This window comes from Nematolebias whitei, chromosome 17 (assembly GCF_014905685.2).
Source record: "Nematolebias whitei isolate Nwh7 chromosome 17, NemWhi1, whole genome shotgun sequence".
Taxonomy (NCBI): Eukaryota; Metazoa; Chordata; class Actinopteri; order Cyprinodontiformes; family Rivulidae; genus Nematolebias; species Nematolebias whitei.
In genome coordinates this window covers 3,817,076-3,839,129 of record NC_056514.1, presented here as the reverse complement: position 1 = coordinate 3,839,129, position 22,054 = coordinate 3,817,076, and the positions used below count along the sequence as shown (strand labels likewise).

General features: G+C 39.5%; 1 protein-coding gene across 1 annotated transcript in view; it reads right to left on the bottom strand.

Moving 5' to 3' along the window:
• Positions 1-22,054, bottom strand: part of exoc6 (exocyst complex component 6) — a gene marked incomplete in the record, with an annotated part of 59,289 nt that overhangs the window by 36,386 nt on the left and 849 nt on the right. Inside the window, 9 exon segments of the mRNA XM_037691296.1 lie at positions 3,010-3,093; positions 3,931-3,999; positions 4,305-4,466; positions 4,579-4,729; positions 6,158-6,211; positions 7,503-7,548; positions 8,517-8,607; positions 8,784-8,831; positions 12,388-12,559. Coding sequence (XP_037547224.1) covers positions 3,010-3,093; positions 3,931-3,999; positions 4,305-4,466; positions 4,579-4,729; positions 6,158-6,211; positions 7,503-7,548; positions 8,517-8,607; positions 8,784-8,831; positions 12,388-12,559 — 877 coding nt within the window.

The window sequence follows — 22,054 nt, the reverse complement described above, 5'->3', positions numbered from 1 at the left end:
CCCCCCCCCCCATCTCTCTGATCTGCTACAACCGTATGTCCCACCACGTTCCCTGAGGTCAGCGGACCAGTTGCTCCTCACAGTTCCAGGAACTCGTCTTAAGCGCAGAGGTGACAGGGCCTTCTCTGTAGCAGGACCAAGACTTTGGAACGAGTTACCTCTGCTTGTTAGACTGGCCCCCTCCCTTTCAGTTTTCAAATCCCGTTTAAAATCTCACTACTATTCAGTAGCTTTCAACACCAGAGGATCTGTGTTTTGATCTTGTACGCTCCACACTGGTTTGTCGTCATATTTATTATCTGCATCGTTTTTACGTCTTTATTTCTGATTTACCTCATTTTGTATTTTGCTTTGTGTGTTACCTGTTGTTCTGTCTGTACAGCACTTTGGTTGGCCTTGTTGCTGTTTTAAGTGCTCTATAAATAAAATGGTACGGTATGGTCCAACAGTGTTGATGATAATTAACAACTCTCTGAACAAAGGGTTCGTCCCATTGTATTTTAAAACAGCAGAAGTGACCCCTCTCTTAAAGAAGCCTAACCTTGATTCTGGCTCCCTTTCCAACTTCTGTCCCATCTCTAAACTGCCTTTTCTCAGTAAATTACTTGAAAAAGTTGTAGAAACCCAACTCAGATCCTGGTTCTGTCAGTTAAAGATCTCCGATCCCTTTCAGTCTGGTTTTCTAAAACACCATTCCACTGAAACTGCTCTGGTAAAAGTCCACAACGATCTGTTAATGGCTTCTGATGAAGGAAAATGCTCTGTGTTGGTTCTATTAGATCTTAGTGCTGCCTTTGATACCACTGACCTTGTTAAACAGACTGAAGGTTGTGGCTGGTAATTCTGGCTCAGCTTTGGACTGGCTCACATCATACCTATCTCACAGAACTTTCTGCATCAAGACGGACAGGTTCTCCTCTGATTATGCCCCCTTAACTTGTGGGGTGCCACAAGGCTCAGTTCTGGGTCCACTTTTGTTTTCCTTTTATATTATCCCACTTGCCAACATTATTCAATCCTTTTCTGATATTTCCTATCACATTTATGCTGATGACATTCAGTTGTATTTTTAATTTAGACCACACCAGCTGGATAAATTGGCCATCCTAGTTCAATGTTTGTCCCGTATCAGTGACTGGCTTGCCAGTAACTTCCTGGTTTTAAACACCAGTAAGACAGAGACTTTGATTACTGCTCCCAGTCACCTTCACCCAAAAATCAATCAGACAATTGTCTCTTTCTGCTCAGTAGCCAAATCAAAAGTAAAAAATTAGGAGTCACATTTGACTCATCATTAGGTTTTGAGTCTCACATTAGAGATATTTCCCGTTCTTGTTTCTTTCATTTAAGAAACATTTCTAAAATATGACCTGTGGTCTCCAGAGTTGATCTAGAGAAAATTATTCACACTTTTGTGTCATCACGTGTGGACGACTGTGATGTCCTTTTTACCTGCCTGGACAAGTCTTCTGTCTCACGTCTACAAGTGATACAGAACACAGCTGCCAGACTTCTCACCAAATCCAGCAAATACTGTCACATCACTCTGGTTCTGTATTCACTACACTGGTTCCCAGTCGAGTTTAGAATCAGTGTCAAAGTTCTTGTGCTGATGTACAGAGCTTTAAATGGCTCCTGTGTATCTTTGTCAGATTTTAACCAAATACTTGTGATTTTATGTCTGTGATAAGCGCTTTATAAATAAATTTTACTTACTTACTTACTAAAAGCTGACTTGTGTAGTTACAGGTAAATATATAACAATAAATAGCAATATATTCTGTAGAACAGGACTGTCCATCCTGATCTTGGAGGGCAACCATCCTGCATGTTTTAATTGTTTCCCTGCTCAAACACACTTGATTCAATGGTTGAATGACCTCTTCATATTCTACAGGAGCCTGTATTTCACCAGATTCAAAACAGGTTACCGCAGAGAAACATCTTAAACTCACATAGTGGCACTCTAGGACCAGGATTGGACACTCATGCTATTGCAGGTCACAAGTTCAACAGAGAACAGAAGTCTGGAGAAGTTGCAGCAGAAGCAAACCAAATAATTTTATTTCTACATCCAAGCTTGTGATACGTGCACATTCAGACCAATGAGACAAACAGCTTCCAGGAGGTGTCTGTCATCCAAGTGTATGTTCAGAAGCCAAAACATATAAACTATGATTTACTAGTCTAAATAAAATGTCCTTATTTGCAAGTAGTAATAATATCCTTTCATCCACAAACCTAAAATGTACAGTCATAATCTTTTGAATTTTGCATCCACATAAGCCCCTGTCACTGTTGTGTGGTACATTCACCATCAATAACTACACTGGAAGAATCCTTACTTGGAGCGGTGTACTGAGGGTCTTTAGTTTTTAAAGTAGAATGTGAACGAGCTCTACGAACACTCAGCATATCAGTCTACTAGTGGTGCACACGTTTAAAGAAGACCACGTCAGAGCAGACAACGGAGACAGCTAAGGTCATTTGCTCAGCCAATCAAACCAATTACTTTCCATTTTCCAAGAGTTTATATTGAGCCAAGAAAGTGCCACCTAACAGGAGTAAAAAAACACAATGAGCATAGTTATAGGAATTACAAATAAGCACAGTACCACCAGTGCAAAATCAAAAACAGAAATACTCAAATGGTGACATGTATGCAAGTGCTGATATCTGGTTTCAAGGTACACCACAGTAACAAAACCACTTTTTTATTTTTGTCATCATACCATTTCCAAGATTTAAGTCACTAAGTATAAGACAACAGAGATGGGGAAAACATTTATTATCCCATTTGTGACAGGAGTTGTTGTCATTCGGTTGTGTTCAGCCAAACTGGGGAATTTCCTCAAATTTGAGGTTAATTTTTAAAAGAAAAGTCAGCTGGTTGTACATTTTATTCAGTAGAAAACAGCGAGTCATGGCTTATCTACCAAACGAGTGCCATACATCTCACTTTTCAAAGTAATGCTGTTTTAAAACAAACAGTCTGAAGAAATGCCTCACCATGTTAGCCTGTGGCTGCAACACTAGACGGGCCTGCTTTTTCCTCTGTTTCCTGTAGTAGTTCTCAAATGTTTCTCGATCACCCTGCAGACACAAAGAATTACAGAGACACACTTTATTAACAAGCTGTGTGATTCTTTTCTGCACCAAACCACTGCTCACACTCAGGCCTGAGGGAGGGCTATGCTCCAAGTGCTCAGGACCACAGAGTTATGATCAATAATCCACGCCACATCTTTTTCTGAACACCATCGTCATGTCTGAAGTGCGTTAGAGTGAGGCGGAGACAAAGACGGGTGGTCTCAGGACCAAACACCCCCATCACCCTCCGCCTTCACCTCCCACCCCCAACAAACAGATAAACAACTCCCCCCTCCTTTCTGACGGAGGCTCAAAGTTATTTTTCAAGCACCAAAAAAATCTACAGGAGCTGAATGGAGTTCAGCGCGATCAACTCACAGCGAGAGCGAGTGTTGTTTTAACACGTTTTAAGCATTTTACCGTTTTATAATGTAGCTCGTTTTATTTCATTTTACAAGGCTACTTTTATCTACTTTTAATTTTATTTGCTGTTTTATGATGGTTTATTGTTGTTATTTATTTATATGTGTTTATTTTGTGTTCTTTGTTTAAAACAGGTCTCTGCTGTAAATGAGTCTTCGTGACTCAGTGAGACTAACCTGTAGAAATAAAGGTTGAATGAAGAACACGACATTTTATTTCATTTGTGCCACTTCTTCTAGGGACTCAACTTGTTTTTACAGTGAGTGTTTTACTTAAGCACTTTAAGGACACATGGAAATCATAAAAGCTTAGGATGAGAGTAAACTTTTTAGTACCATGACTATACAGTACTTGTGAAATGTGTTTTAACACTTCTTCAGAAAAAACAAACTGTGTGTAAGCAACAATGACACCCACCAGCACAGTGTAAATATGTAGACACCTGTAGACAGGTGAGAAGTCCACCAGGTCCTGAGCTGTAAGAACCTGTTAGACACAAACATGACAACTATCACAGAAAGTAAAATGTCCTTGAAGTATGTCAAAGAAACAATGAGGAGCACAAAAGGAAAACATGGATGCTATTCTGCATAGGAAGGCCCAAACTGGCCACTTCAATGTTTCTGAAAGAAGGCACTAAAGAACTCTTATCAGGTTGATGAAACTTTACCTATTAACTTTTTGAAACATCACAGCACACACTGCATGTATAGATTATTGAACAAAAGCAGAATCTTTATTTTAGTACAAACACTACTGGTCACACTGAAGAAGACATGTCATTTCCTCACCTCTTCATCAGCTTCCTCCTCGTCTCTTGTGTCATCGTTCATCAACAGGCCGTTGGGAACATGGATGTGTGTTCGTCCATTGAAGGAATACACTGGCTTTGTGTAGTGCCCTATATTGAGCTGCTTTGCAACAGCACTGTTAAAGGTCCTGTGTTGTTGTGCCTGACCGTACACACACACACACACACACACAAACACACACACACACAGCTTTAACAAAAACCGTAACAGTGTGTATGGCAGCTGTTACACTGTTGTAAATATAGTCTCATACCTGTCTCATCGCAGCCTCTCCGACCTTGTCTGAATGTTTGCGAATGCTCTCCAGGAAGTCTTTGAGGTCTGACATCGAGATCTCCTTGATCTCCTCTCTCAGTCTGGGCAGGTTTTCAGCCATAATCTGACAGAACCTGTACTTGCTGACCCTGCAGAGGGAGACAGCAGAACTCATGTTCACAAAACAGTTTACAGTCTAATCCAACACTTTATCTACATTTATTATCTAACAGTGGAACAACTAAACTAAACATTGCATTTGACACTTATCAGCAAATACTTGGGATGTAACAAAACATGAATTTGTACCAAGCCATTCAAGTTTTATGTCTGTCATGGAACTGATATTTGCCTCGGGTGCACTGAATTATTGGAACACACACACTAACATAGAAACACAACCTATGTTCACACTGAAGCAGATGGCCTCTTGTCCTGATCCTGGTTCTGCTGGAGGTTTCTTCCTGTTAAAGGGAGTTTTTCTTTCCACTGTCTCCACTGTGCTTGCTCAGGATGGGAGACTGCAACAAAGCCAAGATTCAACTTGTCTGCTGGATTCCTCAGATGGAGAACTTTACTAATTGGCTTTTAAGTGAATGTTCCAGTAAAGTCCCTGAGAGAACTTTGTTGTGATTTGGTGCTTTATAATTAAACTGAATTGAACTGAAAAAACAGAGACTAACTAAACAAATGATGTCATGCAAAGTGTTTAATATTAGTTTATGTAGCATTAATGTTGGCTGATGTAGTGTTTTTCACACTTGTGACTTTTCACACTCCTTTTTGAGAAGAAGTTGTTGTATAAGCCTGAAAACGATATAAAAACTGGCATTTAGCTAACCATCCAAAATTACACCATTAAGTCTTTTGTTTTATCTCCATACCCTGTCCTCCATCACACATTACAGCATTTTATGAAAACAAAATTCCCAGTTTTCCCTGATTTTTTACACAAGTAAACCCTGAAATTCAAGGAGATATTTCAGTCTCACAAAATGCTCAGAACTAGAGTAGTATACTGTGGCCTACGTTGTGTACATAAGAAATAAATCCTAATTGCTACTTATATTGTATGACATCAGATATTAAAAAAGCTACCACAGCCAATCAGTAAGTATACATGTGCTATATTCATTCTGTAGAAGCAGACCATGAACCCAATGATACAACAAGACTCGCATTAATACATGTACACGTTAAAATCTCAGAAAGATCATCATTTAAGCAGCAGGTCAGTGGTCACATCCACCGTTTTTTATATATTTTCCTCAAATTCCCTGGGTTTTCCCTGTCTGGAAAATGTGAAGGTCATTTTCCAGGTTTTCCCTGGTTTCCAGAGTCGCTGGGAACCCCATCTATGATGTCACAGCTGATTCGGTACCAACTATGATGACAGAACATCACTTCAAAGTTGATGGATTATCACTTTAAAAGAGAGTGCACCTTTTCCTTCAAGTCTTTGTATAAAACCACTAAAAAAAGAAATAAAAATATAAAATTAAAAGTGAAGCACCAGACGAGGTGGTATACTGCTCAGCCATGCAGGCAGTTCAGCTGCAATGATGGTGTGACCTCACCTTGGTATATAAACGTTCTCCAGCTGCTCCATGGTTTTCAGTGCAGCATAATACCTACAACAACAAAGAATTTTGATTGAGGTAAAGCTCCCTGAAAAGCTTATTCTAATCCAAAATCAGTCTTAAATTACCACTTGGACATAAAAATGACATATTTCAAATTACAGAAACTGAAATTGTACATTATGAATCTTTTACAAACCACTTATTGTTTACCCACCTGGCTGCATGCTATTCTAAACTTTATAAACTTAGAGGGTTTATTAAATAATAATAACAATATTATTATTATAATTAATTGAATAAAAATATGCACCATTGAATTGGAAAAGCATTATTAAATTAAAGTAGCACTCGTTGAAGGTATGCAATCCTCTGCAGACTTGCATGTCAACATTTGCAACAAGTTAAACATGTGATTTGTAACACACGTGGCTGCTACCACATGAAAGTTGAGTGCAGGGCTATTCAACCAACACAGTTAGTGAAGGCCAGCAGCTCAGGGGCCAGACCTCCAGCAATTCAAGTCATTACGTAAATAAAGTATTACAATGAGCTCTTAACTTTTTATTTGTTTATTTTGCTGCACTGAATCATAAATGCAATAAAATAAAATAAAACGTGTAATTCAAAGAAATTGCGTTTCAAGATTTATTTCCTTGCAATACAAGTAGTGATAATGTAACGTGAAACAATGTTAAAAACAAAAATGACACATTGTTTTATGTGAGAGCAGCTGTGGCAGATTGGTTAGAGCAGTTGTCGTCCAATGGGAGAGTTGGAGGTTGGGTGTTTCTGCTAGTTTAACTCTTATAACTAAACATTATTAACACCAAGACACGGACATTTATAGGCCCCAGATTAATGCAAAGATGTCTGAATGAGAATTACTGGATGTGTCTCTCTTTAACTTTATTTTATTTTCCCCCAAACTCACAAAGTCGTCTCTGTGAGAGTCCCAGAAAGATTGTGTGAGCTGCAAAGTTGCCTTGTAACAATCAGCTCTCACATGTTAAACACAGACTCTGACAAATGAAACAAATATAGTCGTTTTAATTATTTTATTGTTATCAGTACGAGCTGCCTGTGGCAACGTCCTCCTGCAGCCTGGAGCGATCCCTTCCCTGATTTCTGACTGTGCAGTGAGGGGGTGATGATGGTCTCTTCCAGCTGCAGTGAACTGGCAGCGTGCAAACATGAACAGATGCTTATTCATTTATTAGATGCCATGACCTACAGTATATTGTGTGCAGGCACATTGGAGGTAAAGGTGACCCCTTGCCAATGGAAAAGTTGGAATATTACATCTTTCTAAGCTGAAGTGAAATATTTTTGATATGGTTACCTTTTGGATTCCAGCTGCTCCCTTAGTTTGCTGTACATTTCAAGGACTGCAAAGATTAAAAATAAAAACAGGAAACAGGATGAGTTTGTTGTTGCAAGATTTTTATCAAATTTACCCTTAATAACAATATGTTTTTTTAGGAAGAGTCAAAGCCAGAACAAATATTTCAGTCCACTGGAATGAGGTTAGCCGTACATGAGTTTTGTGACTCAGTTCTGATCCTACAGTACAAGGCAGCTGAACTACTACATCTTGTTCTAAAACTTGTGTCTCATATGTTCATGGATTAAAGCAGAAAATATATATTTTGACTCAAATTTTTTTTGTACACATGAAAGTCCACCGCCTAATTTAATTTTATTTAATTAATAGTTAAAAAAATCTTTGTGAAAATATCTTGGGCAGCATTTTTCTCTCCAGAACAATTTGAAAGGCATGAGTTCAGAAATGAGCCAAAGCTCCTGCTCAAGCTTGAAGGCACCTGTGATGCTGATTATAGGACAAACCTTAATTTACCTAGCAAGTTCCTACGAGCAAATCATGAGCCAGTATGACTATCTTCTTCTGACAGGCAAAACTGCTTTCAAATCCTCGTCTCGATATCAGTGTCAACAGCTAAAGACAAAGCAACAGAACTGGTTTCTATCAATGTGCTTGTAAATTTCCAACTATCATCTGTCACTGAATGACCAGGATTAGTCTTAAAAGGTAAAACAAACGCTGCATAAGTCAATTATTTACAGTGATCTTTGAACAGTAAGAGTTTAAGCTTGTCACCTTGAGGCCCTTGGCATGTTTCACAGCACTCACTGCTCTGTCTGTATAACAGCACGTTGTCTCAAACAAACAGCAGCCACACTGATGACACTGCCTGTTCTGCAGAAGGGTCTGCATTCCTTTTCTCATTTATTGTCAGAAAAATGACAAGTAATAAATACTTAAACTGTGCATCTGGTGAGCTTAAATAGATATTAATTAACGATGAATAGGATGAGCACTAGTCGCTGTACTAACCTGGTAAACAGAGCTGAAGCTTCTCCACAGTGGTGGTCATGTTCCTCTGCTGGATCCGACAGCGAATCACCTCCTCTGTCTGAGCTGTTACCTACGGGAGGGAAACACAACAAATGAGGACACTGTAGTTTAGTGAAATAAAAGAACGGTTATGTCCAATATGTAACAGCACATGCAGTTAATGACCTTGTACATGTTGAGAAAGGAAAACAAAAAGAATGGTTTGGTCTTTAGCAAATTTAGGCAGATGCTCAAACATGAACTTACTTCCTTCCCAGCTTCTTGTAATCTTCGATTAGTGTCTGTCACTTGGCCCTTTAAAAACAAACCCAGACATCACTTGAACTTTACAGCCTTCAACATCTCATTATTTTAATCTGTTCAGAATTCACCTTCAAAATGCAAAACACTCCCGGACTTTAAAGACAACCATAGTCTTATGTTCTTTAATTAAAGTGAACATGCATATTATGGTTTATTACACCATAAACAGTATATCAGGACTCGGATGAATAAAGTTTGTAACACGTGCACTGTCTTGACATTTGGAAAAAGGTTTTATAAAAACTACCACAATTGTTGGTCTATAAGCCACAACGTTTTTTACAATGCTGCAGCTAATTTATGGATTTTTATTTTTAATATAAAATAATAATTGAACGTTATTTATCTGAGGAGCAGCTTTGAGTTTAACTCCATCACAGAACTCTCATCTTGAACAAGCATGAAGGCGACAGTGGAAAGAAAAACTCCTTCATGAGGAAGAACCCGTTAGCAGAACCAGGATCAGGACAAGAGGACCATCTGCTTCGACCAAGGGGTTGAGAGGAACAGATACACAATGGCAGGTCAAGAATCACATGTTAAGACAGAAATAGTATCAAATGAAAACTATTCAGTTTTAACAATTCATTTAAGGAAATGAGGTCAGTTTGTCCTCAAGTAGTTTAAGCCTATAGCAGCAAAACAAGTCAACTCTAACTATAGGATTTATTAAAAAGGAAAGTCTTAATCCCAGTCTTAAACTGGACAATGTGTCAGCCTCATGGACAGAAACTGGAAGTTGGTTCCACAAGAGAGGAGCCTGAGAACTGGAAGATCTTCCTCCCATTCTGTTTTTGTAAATTCTAGGAACCACAAGTAAACCTGCAGCCTGAGAGCGAAGTGCTCTGTTAGGAAAATATGGAACAATAAGATCTGTAATATAAGATGGAGCTAGGTTGTTGAGAGCTTTGTAGGTTAGAAGTAAGATTTTGAATTCTGTTCTGGATTTGACAGGGAGCCAATGGAGAGAAGCTAAAACTGGAGAGACATGATCTCTCCCAGTAACTCCAGTTAAGACTGTGGCAGCAGCATTTTGGATCAACTGAAGACGTTTTAAAGAAGTATTTGGACACCCAGATAATAAACCATTGCAATAGTCCAGTCTAGACGTGACAAATGCATGGACCAGTTTTTCTGCATCATCTTTAGATCAGATGTTTCTAATGTTAGTGATATTACGCAGGTGGAAGAAGGAGGTTCTAGTAACGTTTTTAATGTGGGGGATAAAAGACATGTCCTGATCAAAAATAATACCAAGATTTTTAACATTAGAGCTGGAGGACAGATTAATGCATCTAAGGAGGGAGAAAGACTGAAACATTCATTCCTAAGGTGCTCAGGTCCAAAACCTAAAACCTCAGTCTTGTCTCTGTTCAACAGGAGAAAATTAAGGGTCATCCAGGTTTTTATGTCTTTAAGACATGCTTGTAGTCTAAGTGATCCACACAAAGGTGAATGAACTAAGAAAAGAAAAGAAGCTAAATTTAATTATAGTTTTAAAATGATTATGCTGTCTCAATATTAGTGAGCAAGACAGTGAACCCTCACTGCCTCCTATGTGTCTCACTGGTGTGAGAACATGATCTAAAGCACTAGTCTGTACAGTGATTTATTCAGATTTTGTGTTTGTACAGATGCAGTAGAGTGCTGTATGATTGTGCTTGTGGAGGTAAATGAGGGCACAGATTTTGTTGTAAAGTGCTTTGAATATCCTGGTTGTATAGAAAGGTGCTTCATCAGTACAGTCCATTTAGCATTGTGCAGAACTTTACTTTGTTACCCAACATCCTGCTTTAGAAACTGCGAGATTCTGGCCAGATGATGTTAGTGCATTGATTAGCTGTGCTATTAGCCTCCATAACAAGGCTGCAGCACACCATTTCTTACACATTAGTTTAAAAGAAGTCTTACCTTAAAATGAGATTGCTGTCACTTCACTGTGTTTTATGATACAGAAATAAATCTCTTACAGCTGATTTTTCTTTATGAGGTGGAAAGCTTAAAGTAACTCTCTTCTGGCCTTAAATACAACTGACTGACAGCTTCAACCAACAAATAGAATAAAAAGCTGGAAGAGGGAGAACTACAGGGACTCTGAGCTACATTTGACCAGAGAAAACCCTGCACAGTTTCTGGGATTTCATTCAAATGAATTTAAACTGCAGAAATAGTAACAGAAATCATTGTAGCAGTTTTGATGTTTTAACTTCTAAAAGCCACCTTAAAAGTGGAAACGAACCCATGCCAAGAGGTGCAACGTGTGTCTGACCTCTAGTGTTGAACTGCTCCCACTCTTCATGCCTTCTCTTTCCCTACCTTACCTCTCTCACTGCAGCAGCGCAGCTTTGAATTCAGCTCATTGTCCATGAAGGAGCAGGGACAAAGGCAGGCAAATTCAGATTAACCGGGCAGCGGGGACATGAATTTATTGGTGCACAAGGACTTTCATGGATTTAATTGCGTGTGACAGGCTCTTTGTTTTGTTGTTATTTTTTTACAGAGTCGGTAAAAACTTCTCAGTATTAGTTGTGGATGTTTTGAACTCTTGGCTCCTGTCACAGCTGAGAGTCATGACCCAAGTGACCAGTCAGCTTTTTGATCATTTTAACCGTGAACAGTCAAGAGCAGTTGGACTTAGATGAAACCTGGTTTTCTGACTCAGACGTAGAGGTTGTTTTCATGAAACAACTGCAGCACTTTTCCCAACAATTAACTCACCTCTCCAGGTTTGAGCGATGAAACTGGTGATAAACATGCACAAGACTCAAGCTCAGCCAAGAGATCGATGGGACAAGCTTCGTGCTGATGAAGTGAGAAGCTGCACCCCTGAGGACAGGGGGAACCAAGAACTACTACTACTGCTCATGCTCACCCCGAAACACAAAAACCAGACAGGAAAAAGGAAAACAAAACCAGTGCTTGCGAGTGCACACTAACTTGCACAACAATGCATTATTACATACAGATAACTGAAGTAATTTGCTCCCTCTGTCTTTTCCTATGCGTCATATACTGATGGAAACTATTCAAATAACATACGATAAGTTAGAACCTTGGAGGACATTTTGAGAAAATAAATCTGTTTCAATTCAGAAATCATTATTGAAACCCAGCAGCACGGTGGTGCAACTGGTAGAGCTGCTGCCTCTCAGGTCCCTGGTTCAAATCCCGATCCAGGGACCTTTCTGGGTGGAGTTTGCATGTTCTCTCCGTGCATGCGTGGGTTTTCTCCGGGTACTCCGGTTTCCTCCCACAGACCAAAAACATGCATGTTAGGCTGATTGGTAACTCTAAATTGACCCTAGGTGTGAGTGAGAGAGTGAATGGTTGTTTGTCTCGTTTGTCTCTGTGTGTCTCTGTGATGGACTGGAGACCTGTCCAATGTGTCCCCCGCCCCTCGCATAGTGACTGCTGGACATGGGCACCAGCGACCCCCGTGACTCAAAATGGAAGAAGCGGGTAAAGATAATGGATGGATGGATGGATTATTGAAACCCGTTTCTGTTCAGTATATACCGGTAGCACCTTGTGTGATTACTGTACATACCATTAGTTTCTCAGCATCAGCACGAACTTTAAGAAGCTCTGTGATAGCATCCACAAAGCCTTGATGGTGAAAATTGCACATTTTTTCAATCTCCCGATCGTGGTTCCTTATCCTGGCATCCAGCTTTTCCATGAAGCGCTTGTGAGCATTGGGCTGGTCATCATAAATAGACCTGGAAAAGACAAAGAGAGGTGGGGGTGGACAGGGAAAATAGGAATTGAAGAGGGTCAGGTGGGTAGGAAAACCATTTTTACAACAAAACTCATTAATCCTGTGCAGCTAAAGGGGAGTTTTACAATGACTTGTACACTCAACAGCCACAAAAGTAACTGAATGCATTTGATAATTACAGAATAATATGTCTCAGAATGTTGAGAAATCATAAAAACTTGTCTTTGTAAACACATGTCCTTTATTATGTCCAACTCTATTTTACATCATATATAAACTGATCGTTTCTAAACTTGGTCCATAATGCAGATGGTTTAAAAAGACAGAAAAGGTTTCTAAGCTTGTTTGTTAGTTTGTAAGCTCAATCATCCAGGAAGATAAAGCACAACAAAGTTAAATGTCATCTGGACATGATTTAACCAAAGAAACTTGTCCAGATGACATGACTTTACCTTTTTTTGTGTTTTAAAAGACAGTTTGTTTGCTTACCTGTTTATGATAATAAAATTATAAACACATTAATAAGCTGTAAATTCTCTCTAATTGTCTTCAACCTAATGTCCACTTTTGTGCAGGGGTGGAAGTAATGAATTACAAATACTCACATTACAATAAATAAGTAGATTTTTTGGATACTTGTACTTTTATGAGTATTTATTTCAAGTGTGTAATTTTACTCATACTTAAGTACAATTTAGACCGGGGGTCACCAACACGGTGCCCGCAGGGATCACATGAGTTGCCCATGGGGCATGTTCTAAAAATAGCACTCATCATCAAGCAGCACCACCTAAACATCGTCATGAATTATATTTTTAAATTTAAGAAATAACATTTGTAAGGATGTATATTTGGAATAAAAATGAATACAAATTTTAAAAAGGATTAGTTTTATATATACAGTTTAGCAGTCTTGTCTGGGGTCAAAGTTCAGAATCAGGCATAGACCACTCCCATCTCTGCAGCAGTGCAGCTACAAGCTAGTTTTACCTCCCGGAGGTTAAAATGTCAGAAAAACATAAGAAAACATGTTCACAGTGACAGGGAGGAAGAGGTCATTTTACAGTTGTGAAAGACAAGCGTGTCTGTGTCATCAGAGGCTGTGGCGACAGCAAAACACAACATGGAGACACCTCATCAGCTAACATGCTAGCTTCAATGCTAACTAGTCCCTGGGGGCTCACAACAGACAGAAGAAGGTCAGAGCTAAAGAGATTGAGCCTGGACTTGGTTGGTCAGAGTTAAAGGCAGCTTTGAGCAGGCAGATGTTTTTCATGAGGCATTTTCAGATGAGGTCTTGAAAGAAGCAATGATGAAATATGTGAAAAACATTTTATTTAAAAGAATAAAAGATGTGATGATTAGTTAAAATGATTTTATATGAACAGCACTTTGTTGCAGCTGTGGTTGTTTTGAAGGGCTTTATAAATAAAGTATTATTATTAAAAATGCTGCAGATCTGAGGATCAATACTAATGTCACATGATTCATTTAAAATGTCACTTTGTTTATTACATTACTGATCATTTGTATCTATAAGTTAGAGTTCTTCTGAAATGTTACAAACACTTGGTGCAAACAGGACTTGATTGGAAGATTTTATCATTAATAGGTTATTAAAAATGTTACAGAACTTGTCATTACTAAAAGACATATTTGAATGAACATTACAAATGTGTTCATTCCTACAAAACAGTTCATAAAATATTTATAAAATACACTGAATTTCAAATGTTACAGATTGAGATTAACATAAAATAAATAGTGTTTTATGTTTATATCAGTTAATAAGTCGTCCATTATGTCCTCTTGTTTGGGACTGGAGCCAGTCTCTGCTGCTTTTGGGTGAAGGGGACAGCCAGGACAGGTCTCCAGTCTGTCCCAGAGACAAAGAGACAAACAACCATCCACACTCCCAGTCACAGCTAGGAACAACGTACAGATGCACAGAAGAACCAAAAAGGATTCAAACTGAGGACTCAAGTTCTCGACTGAGAGTTCTAATCACTAATTATCAATAATAATTGATCATATTTACCAAGTTAAATCCTTACTGATAATCACTGTGGGGAGGTTTTAATAATACAGATCTGATCAGATGTGATCAGGCATGTATTCACGTCATGTATGTAAATATATTATTAATGCTATAATTAAAGGTGAGCCGTGAAAATTTGTTTGTATCAAACAAGAAGCCCGTCGTGTCTCTTGGTCCCACTCAAGTAGCTCTCGATCTCTAAAAGGTTGGTGACCCCTGATTTAGACCATGTAATGTACTTTGCTACTTTTAAAATCAGAAGTCGTTACTGAGTACGGCCACAAGTTGAATTAATATTCAAACCGTTCATCTGCATCTTTGTAGCCAACAAGGCTCTCAGATCATGAACGCACCAATTACCTATGACGTAAGCAAAGAACAACTCTGTAGCGTAGAGAGTCGTTTATGGACCGAAGATTTGGAGGAAAAGCCAAAATGGAGACAGAGGACAACACTGTCAACAGAGAAAATGACGAGGTAAAGGTTGAGGACAAGTGCTCGTGGCCGTACCTGGAGGAATGTTTCATGAACAGAGGGTGAAAAGGAGACAGTGTCCAGATGCAAACTCTGATCTCTACGGTGAAGCAGCTGACAAGACTCCAGCATCTAATCTCAAAAAACATATTGCAGTATACGAGGTTTTACAGCTACCTGCATGATATTGAGTTTTATTGTTTGTGTGTGTTATTAGTTTGACTAAGTATGTAAAGATCTTAGATACTGTCACTGCCATCGGTTCGCCTGGTACTAAAATAAGACGGAGCTTCTGAGCACCTGAGAAATGTGCTTTGAATGTAGTTATTATACACAGTAGATCAAACTGAATGACTTCTGTTGACAACACAATAAAACATCAAGTGGTTAAAAAGTCATTCATACTCTGAGTAGTTTTTGAGAAGAGTACTTTGTACTTTTACTTGAGTATTTTTATAACACCAGCACTTTTACTTGTAATTGAGTACAATTTAAGCAGTGTAACAGTACTTGTACTTGAGTACAAGTTTTCAGTACTACTTCCACCTCTGCTTTTTTGTTACCTGTTGAAGCCTGATTTCCCAAATAACCCGAAAGAAAACATGAACTCCACACAGAACAGCAGTGATCCAGGAAAAAAATAGAAACTATAATATATAATATAATAAAATATATAGATAACACACACAAATTAACATATAAGATTCTGGTAAATGAGAATCTGACAGTGATCAAATCTCTAATGTTAGTGCTGTAATAAAAATGATCGTATTGATGTGATGTAATTTCAGATGGGACACCACCATCTAGTGGCACTAATACAAAATGAAACATTTCTTTGTGTATAAAAATGATTAATAAAAGTACTGTCCATCTTTTATATACAGAACACATGGATTTTTAATTTGTATAGTAATTTATAATTCAATAATTTAAAAAAACCTACAAAGCAAGAACACAATTTAGCTGATAACCCAAAATATTCAACAAACACTGAGACATTAGGGATTATTTTAGCCAGGCAGGACCAGACGGGCTGGTCTGAGCACACAAAAGTTCTGCTAGTCTCCTGATACATGCTCATAAGTTCTGCTAGTCTCCTGATACATGCTCAAAAGATCTGCTAGTCTCCTGATACATGCTCATAAGTTCTGCTGGTGTTATTAAACACTGTGAAACAGAAACATTTTGACAGCAAGATTCCTGCAGGGGTTCATTCTTCAGTCAGACACAGAACTGTTGTACTTTCTTCACACATCCTCCACACAGTGAGACTGTAACTTATCATTTAAAGGCACTATGATCTCACCATTTTCTAAAACATATGGCCTCTATAGACAGCTGTAATATGAGACCATGAACTCTGCTCATGTGGACACAGCTTTCTCCATCCTCCTCCTCTTCACAGCACTTTAGGGCCAAGTCCTCCATTGCTCACCCTGGGAAAAACTTGTGTCCGAGTGACAGCAACAGGGGCTCTGGCTTGGCTCATCTCCGTGACAAACACAACGCAACACGTAAGTGCTAGCCTGTTCTCAGAGCGCTGCTCAGACCGGAGGCGTGTTAAGTTCAATGGACAGGTTGATCACTCTGCACTTCACGGCTGCACCCTCAGGTACACAGACTGCAGAGAGGCCAGTGTCCAGATCAATGGTTATGGTTCATCTACCATTCTGTGTTCGTCTGTCTCTCCTTCCTGTCCTCTCAACCAGCCGGTCAAAGCAGATGGTCTCTTGTCCTGATCCTGGTTCTGCTGGAGGTTTCTTCCTGTTAAAGGGAGTTTTTCTTTCCACTGTCTCCACTGTGCTTGCTCAGGATGGGAGACTGCATGAAGCCAAGATTCAACTTGTCTGCTGGATTCCTTAGATAAAGAACTTTACTAATTGTCTTTTATGTGAATGTTCCTGTAAAGTCCCTGAGACAACTTGTTGTGATTTGGTGATATAGAAATAAACTGAATTGAATTGAATCTTCCTCTGTGTCATCCCTAAGACTATGTGTTTGCTGCATGTCAGCGTTTGTTTTATCTTTATTAAATATATATTCTACTTTAAATCCAGAGTTCTCTGAGTCCTGCCTGCACATGGGTTCTACCAACAAATGGTTCCTTAGTGAGATTTAGTGCTGGTTTTACAACCACAACTAAAGTCAAACTCGAGGCCCGAGGGCCAAATATGACCCTTCTCATGTAGCCACTAAGATTTCAAAGTTACCTGCCCTGGCAGGGCGCTCATCTCTTCTGTGATTTTTGTCGGGGGCTGAGTGTGGGGGAAACACTACCTCCCTTTTTAGTAGCTAGCATGTCTGTTATGTGTGGTGTTTGGTAGGCAGGGCCCTCAGCTCTGTTGGCAGGATGGAGCGCCCTGCTTGTGTAATGGTAGGGGAACAGCATTTTAAAAGTTAAAAAAATTATATTTTTTAATTTGTTCTACTTCCAAACTGAGACTTTAGTTAAGACTTCTCAAGACAGTTGGACAACTTTGAAGCCAAGAGCTTGAATTTTTTTGTAATCTCTGATTTTTATGTGGTAAAAGTGACAAAAACATCAAATGTGGTCGACAAAACTCTTGATGCAGCCAAGGAACGATGTCGGCTATCTGACTGGAGGCTGTGTTAACTGAAGTTGGCCCTTGGTTAGAACAAGTTGGTTTTTTTTTGGCCCCTTTTTTGTAACTGAGTTTGACACTGCTGTTTGAGTCTTTATATCTATATATCTATCTATATATAGATATATAGTTGTTTTTCTTGCAGTAAAACATCTCTGCTGTCAGCTCTGCCATCAGCAAAAAGCACGAGTGATTTATCAGCTCTCTGTGTTCTCGCCTCAGAAACCAAGCAGACGGCAGGCTGTACCCTAATCCAGCTGTCACACACACAACAGTCAGCAGCTCCTACAGACCTAGAGTCTGGGGTTTCACCCTCCATATAACGCTGAGGAGGCGCTCACATCTCATCTCCTCCGACTCGTGTGTGCGCTCTCCTGCTACACTGCAGGCATGGCTGCCACTCTCAGTGCTTGTTTGAGCATTTCACAGATCATTTTAAATGTCTTCCTCTGACTGCCGTCACACTGGCTGTGTGAGGCTGTTTCACAGGCGTCCTCTCCCCTGGATCACAGCCTCCAGAGGGGCTCCGAGCTCACGCCACCAACAGGATTTAATCCTCGACGATCTGTGCAGGGTGACGGTGCAGGACATGTGCAGAGCAGCGTCCTGAGCTTCTCCACGCTCACTTATTGGCTCTTATCTGCGTTTCCAGCTTTTCTCTGACTCACTCTGTTCTCACAGTCTGTCCAAGTGATGATGTGGATGTTTCCGTAAACTCTTCATCCTACCTATTCATCATGGAGAATAATCATGTCCTTCCTCTGTTCATCTCTGAACTGTTACCATTTATAACCCCCACTGTCACTGTCACAGCAGCAGGGTTTAATATTTCAATCTTGGATCTGACGCAGAGGTTCATTTGTAACTCTGCTGCTCAGCGCACATGTTAAGTGATGTGTAATTACACACGACGTGAAGGCTGAATTTGGAGTGTTGTCATGTCCTGGAAGCAACCTTTAGCTATCTTTTTTAGCTATTTGTAACTTTATTTTTTTAGCTGGCCTTTGCTCCATTTAGCTTACTGTTATCCTTTGACTACTTTAATTTTAGCTACACTTTTGTGCTACTTTAGCTTTTAACTAGTCTTTTCCTATTAGGTTTTTGCTAACTCTTTTGGTTACTTTTAGCTTTTAATTGGCTTTTTGCTACTTTTTAGTTACAGCTAAAAAAAATTTCAGAGAAGCTTTCAGCTACAGGATATTCTTTTTGTGTTATCTTTGTTCTTACATCTATATACTGTGTGTACTATATGGACATAATGCACTTCATGTACCAGATATAAATGCTGTATGTACTACATGTACTGTGTATATGTACGGTATGTACTGTGCAAATGTACTGTGTATATGTACTACATGCATTGTGTGTATGTGCTGTATGTACTATATGTACTGTGTATATGTACTATATGTACTACATGCACTGTGTGTATGTGGTGTATGTGCTGTATGTACTATATGTACTTTGTGTACAATATGTAGTGTGTACAGTATATGCTATATATACTCTCTCTGAGTATGTATAGCATATACTGTATGTAATGTGTATATGTACTACCTGTACACTGTGTATGTTCTGCATGTACCATACTGTATATATTATACCATTTAATATACCGTATTATTTTTTCATTATTAGTGTTTTAGCGTAGATCTTAGATCCTTATATGGTTTCTTTTTATACTTTATATTTTTGCTATTTTTGGGAGTAACTGGGTCCTTGAGTACAGTACACAATTTTGTTCCACCTCATGTACCACAAGTGATGCAAATGACAATAAAGAATCTTTATTATCAACTCAGTTTATTTATAAAGCCCCAAGTCACAACAGAAGTCGAGTCAGGGCACTGAACAGAAACGTTCAAATGTAAAAAATAAGAAGTTAACACTATTTATCTGAGGAGCAGACTGCTTTGAATTTGAGCTATAATTTGGTAAAGTAAAGTGTTATGTGTTGTCATCACTGCATGTTCCCGTACAAAGGCGAAGGGGATTATCTGCATTTGACCCATTGCACCTGGGATGCATCCAGGTGGGGCGGTGGGCGGCTATGTAGGCGCCCGGGGATCAGTTGGGGATTGAGTGTCTCGCTCGGAGACACCACGACATGTGGGACTGGCTGGTGATTGAACCTGGGACTTTCGGGTCCTGGGTCAGCTGCCCTGCCTCTACCCCATCTCGGCCCGTATGGTATGGTGGTACCTAAGCATTGTGCCCAACACGTACTTCAAGAGCATCACATTGCTCAACATCTTTGTTTAAAACCTTGGCTTTAACTGTTGGAGTCTACTTTGTCTGGTAGAAAAAATACCTCAAGAACCACTGGACAGATTTCAATGGACTCTTATAAAGTAATCACTGCACATATGACTACAGCTGAAAAACTTTAGAAATCTACCTTATTCAAGATGGCCACCCAAAAGACCTGAACATGCACAAAAACAGCTGTACCTCAGAGAACGTACCAGATATCAGGCTAACGTTTAGTGTTAGTAGCTGACAGACATTCACAACACACACCCCAAGCTCTAACAGATACTGGACTATCACAAAACAGCTCCAACTCTGTCATTTCTAATTGTAAGATGATCACAGCCTAAAAGTCTAGCAGTAAATATATACAGGTCCTCTTCAAAAAATGAGCATATTGTGATAAAGGTCATTATTTTCCATAATGTAATGATAAAAATGAAACTTTCATATATTTCAGATTCATTGCACACCAACTGAAATATTTCAGGTATTTAATTGTTTTAATACTGATGATTATGGCATACAGCTCATGAAAACCCAAAATGCCTGTCCCAAAAAATTAGCATATTTCATCCCACCAATGAAAGACAAGTGTTTTTAATACAAAAAACACCAACCTTCAAATAATCATGTTCAGTTATGCACTCAATACTTGGTCGGGAATCCTTTTGCATGAATGACTGCTTCAATGCGGCGTGGCATGGAGGCAATCAGCCTGTGGCACTGCTGAGGTGTTATGGAGGCCCAGGATGCTTCGATAGCGGCCTTAAGCTCATCCAGAGTGTTGGGTCTTGGTCTCTCAACTTTCTCTTCACAATATCCCACAGGTTCTCTATGGGGTTCAGGTCAGGAGAGTTGGCAGGCCAATTGAGCACAGTAATACCATGGTCAGTAAACCATTTACCAGTGGTTTTGGCACTGTGAGCAGGTGCCAGGTCGTGCTGAAAAATGAAATCTTCATCTCCATAAAGCTTTTCAGCAGATGGAAGCATGAAGTGCTCCAAAATCTCCTGATAGCTAGCTGCATTGACCCTGCCCTTGATGAAACACAGTGGACCAACACCAGCAGCTGACATGGCACCCCAGACCATCACTGACTGTGGGTGCTTCACACTGGACTTCTGGCATTTTGGCATTTCCTTCTCCCCAGTCTTCCTCCAGACTCTGGCACCTTGATTTCTGAATGACATGCAAAATTTGCTTTCATCCGAAAAAAGTACTTTGGACCACTGAGCAACAGTCCAGTGCTGCTTCTCTGTAGCCCAGGTCAGGCGCTTCTGCTGCTGTTTCTTGTTCAAAAGTGGCTTGACCTGGGGAATGCGGCACCTGTAGCCCATTTCCTGCACACGCCTGTGCACGGTGGCTCTGGATGTTTCTACTCCAGACTCAGTCCACTGCTTCCGCAGGTCCCCCAAGGTCTGGAATCGGCCCTTCTCCACAATCCTCCTCAGGGTCCGGTCACCTCTTCTCGTTGTGCAGCGTTTTCTGCCACACTTTTCCCTTCCCACAGACTTCCCACTGAGGTGCCTTGATACAGCACTCTGGGAACAGCCTATTCGTTCAGCAATTTCTTTCTGTCTTACCCTCTTGCTTGAGGGTGTCAATGATGGCCTTCTGGACAGCAGTCAGGTCGGCAGTCTTACCCATGATTGTGGTTTTGAGTAATGAACAAGGCTGGGAGTTTTTAAAAGCCTCAGGAATCTTTTGCAGGTGTTTAGAGTTACGTCGTTGATTCAGATGGTTAGGTTAATAGCTTGTTTAGAGAACCTTTTCATGATATGCTAATTTTTTGGGACAGGCATTTTGGGTTTTCATGAGCTGTATGCCATAATCATCAGTATTAAAACAATTAAAGACCTGAAATATTTCAGTTGGTGTGCAATGAATCTGAAATATATGAAAGTTTCATTTTTATCATTACATTATGGAAAATAATGACCTTTATCACAATATGCTAATTTTTTTAGAAGGACCTGTATGAGGTACAGTCTGCTTTATGAAATCCCTCTTGTACACAATGCTCTCAATTATTTAACTGTTTTACACAGGTTTTTGAAGTTCATTGTAGCTACACACTGTTTATATATATATGTATAAACATATATATATATATAAACATATATAT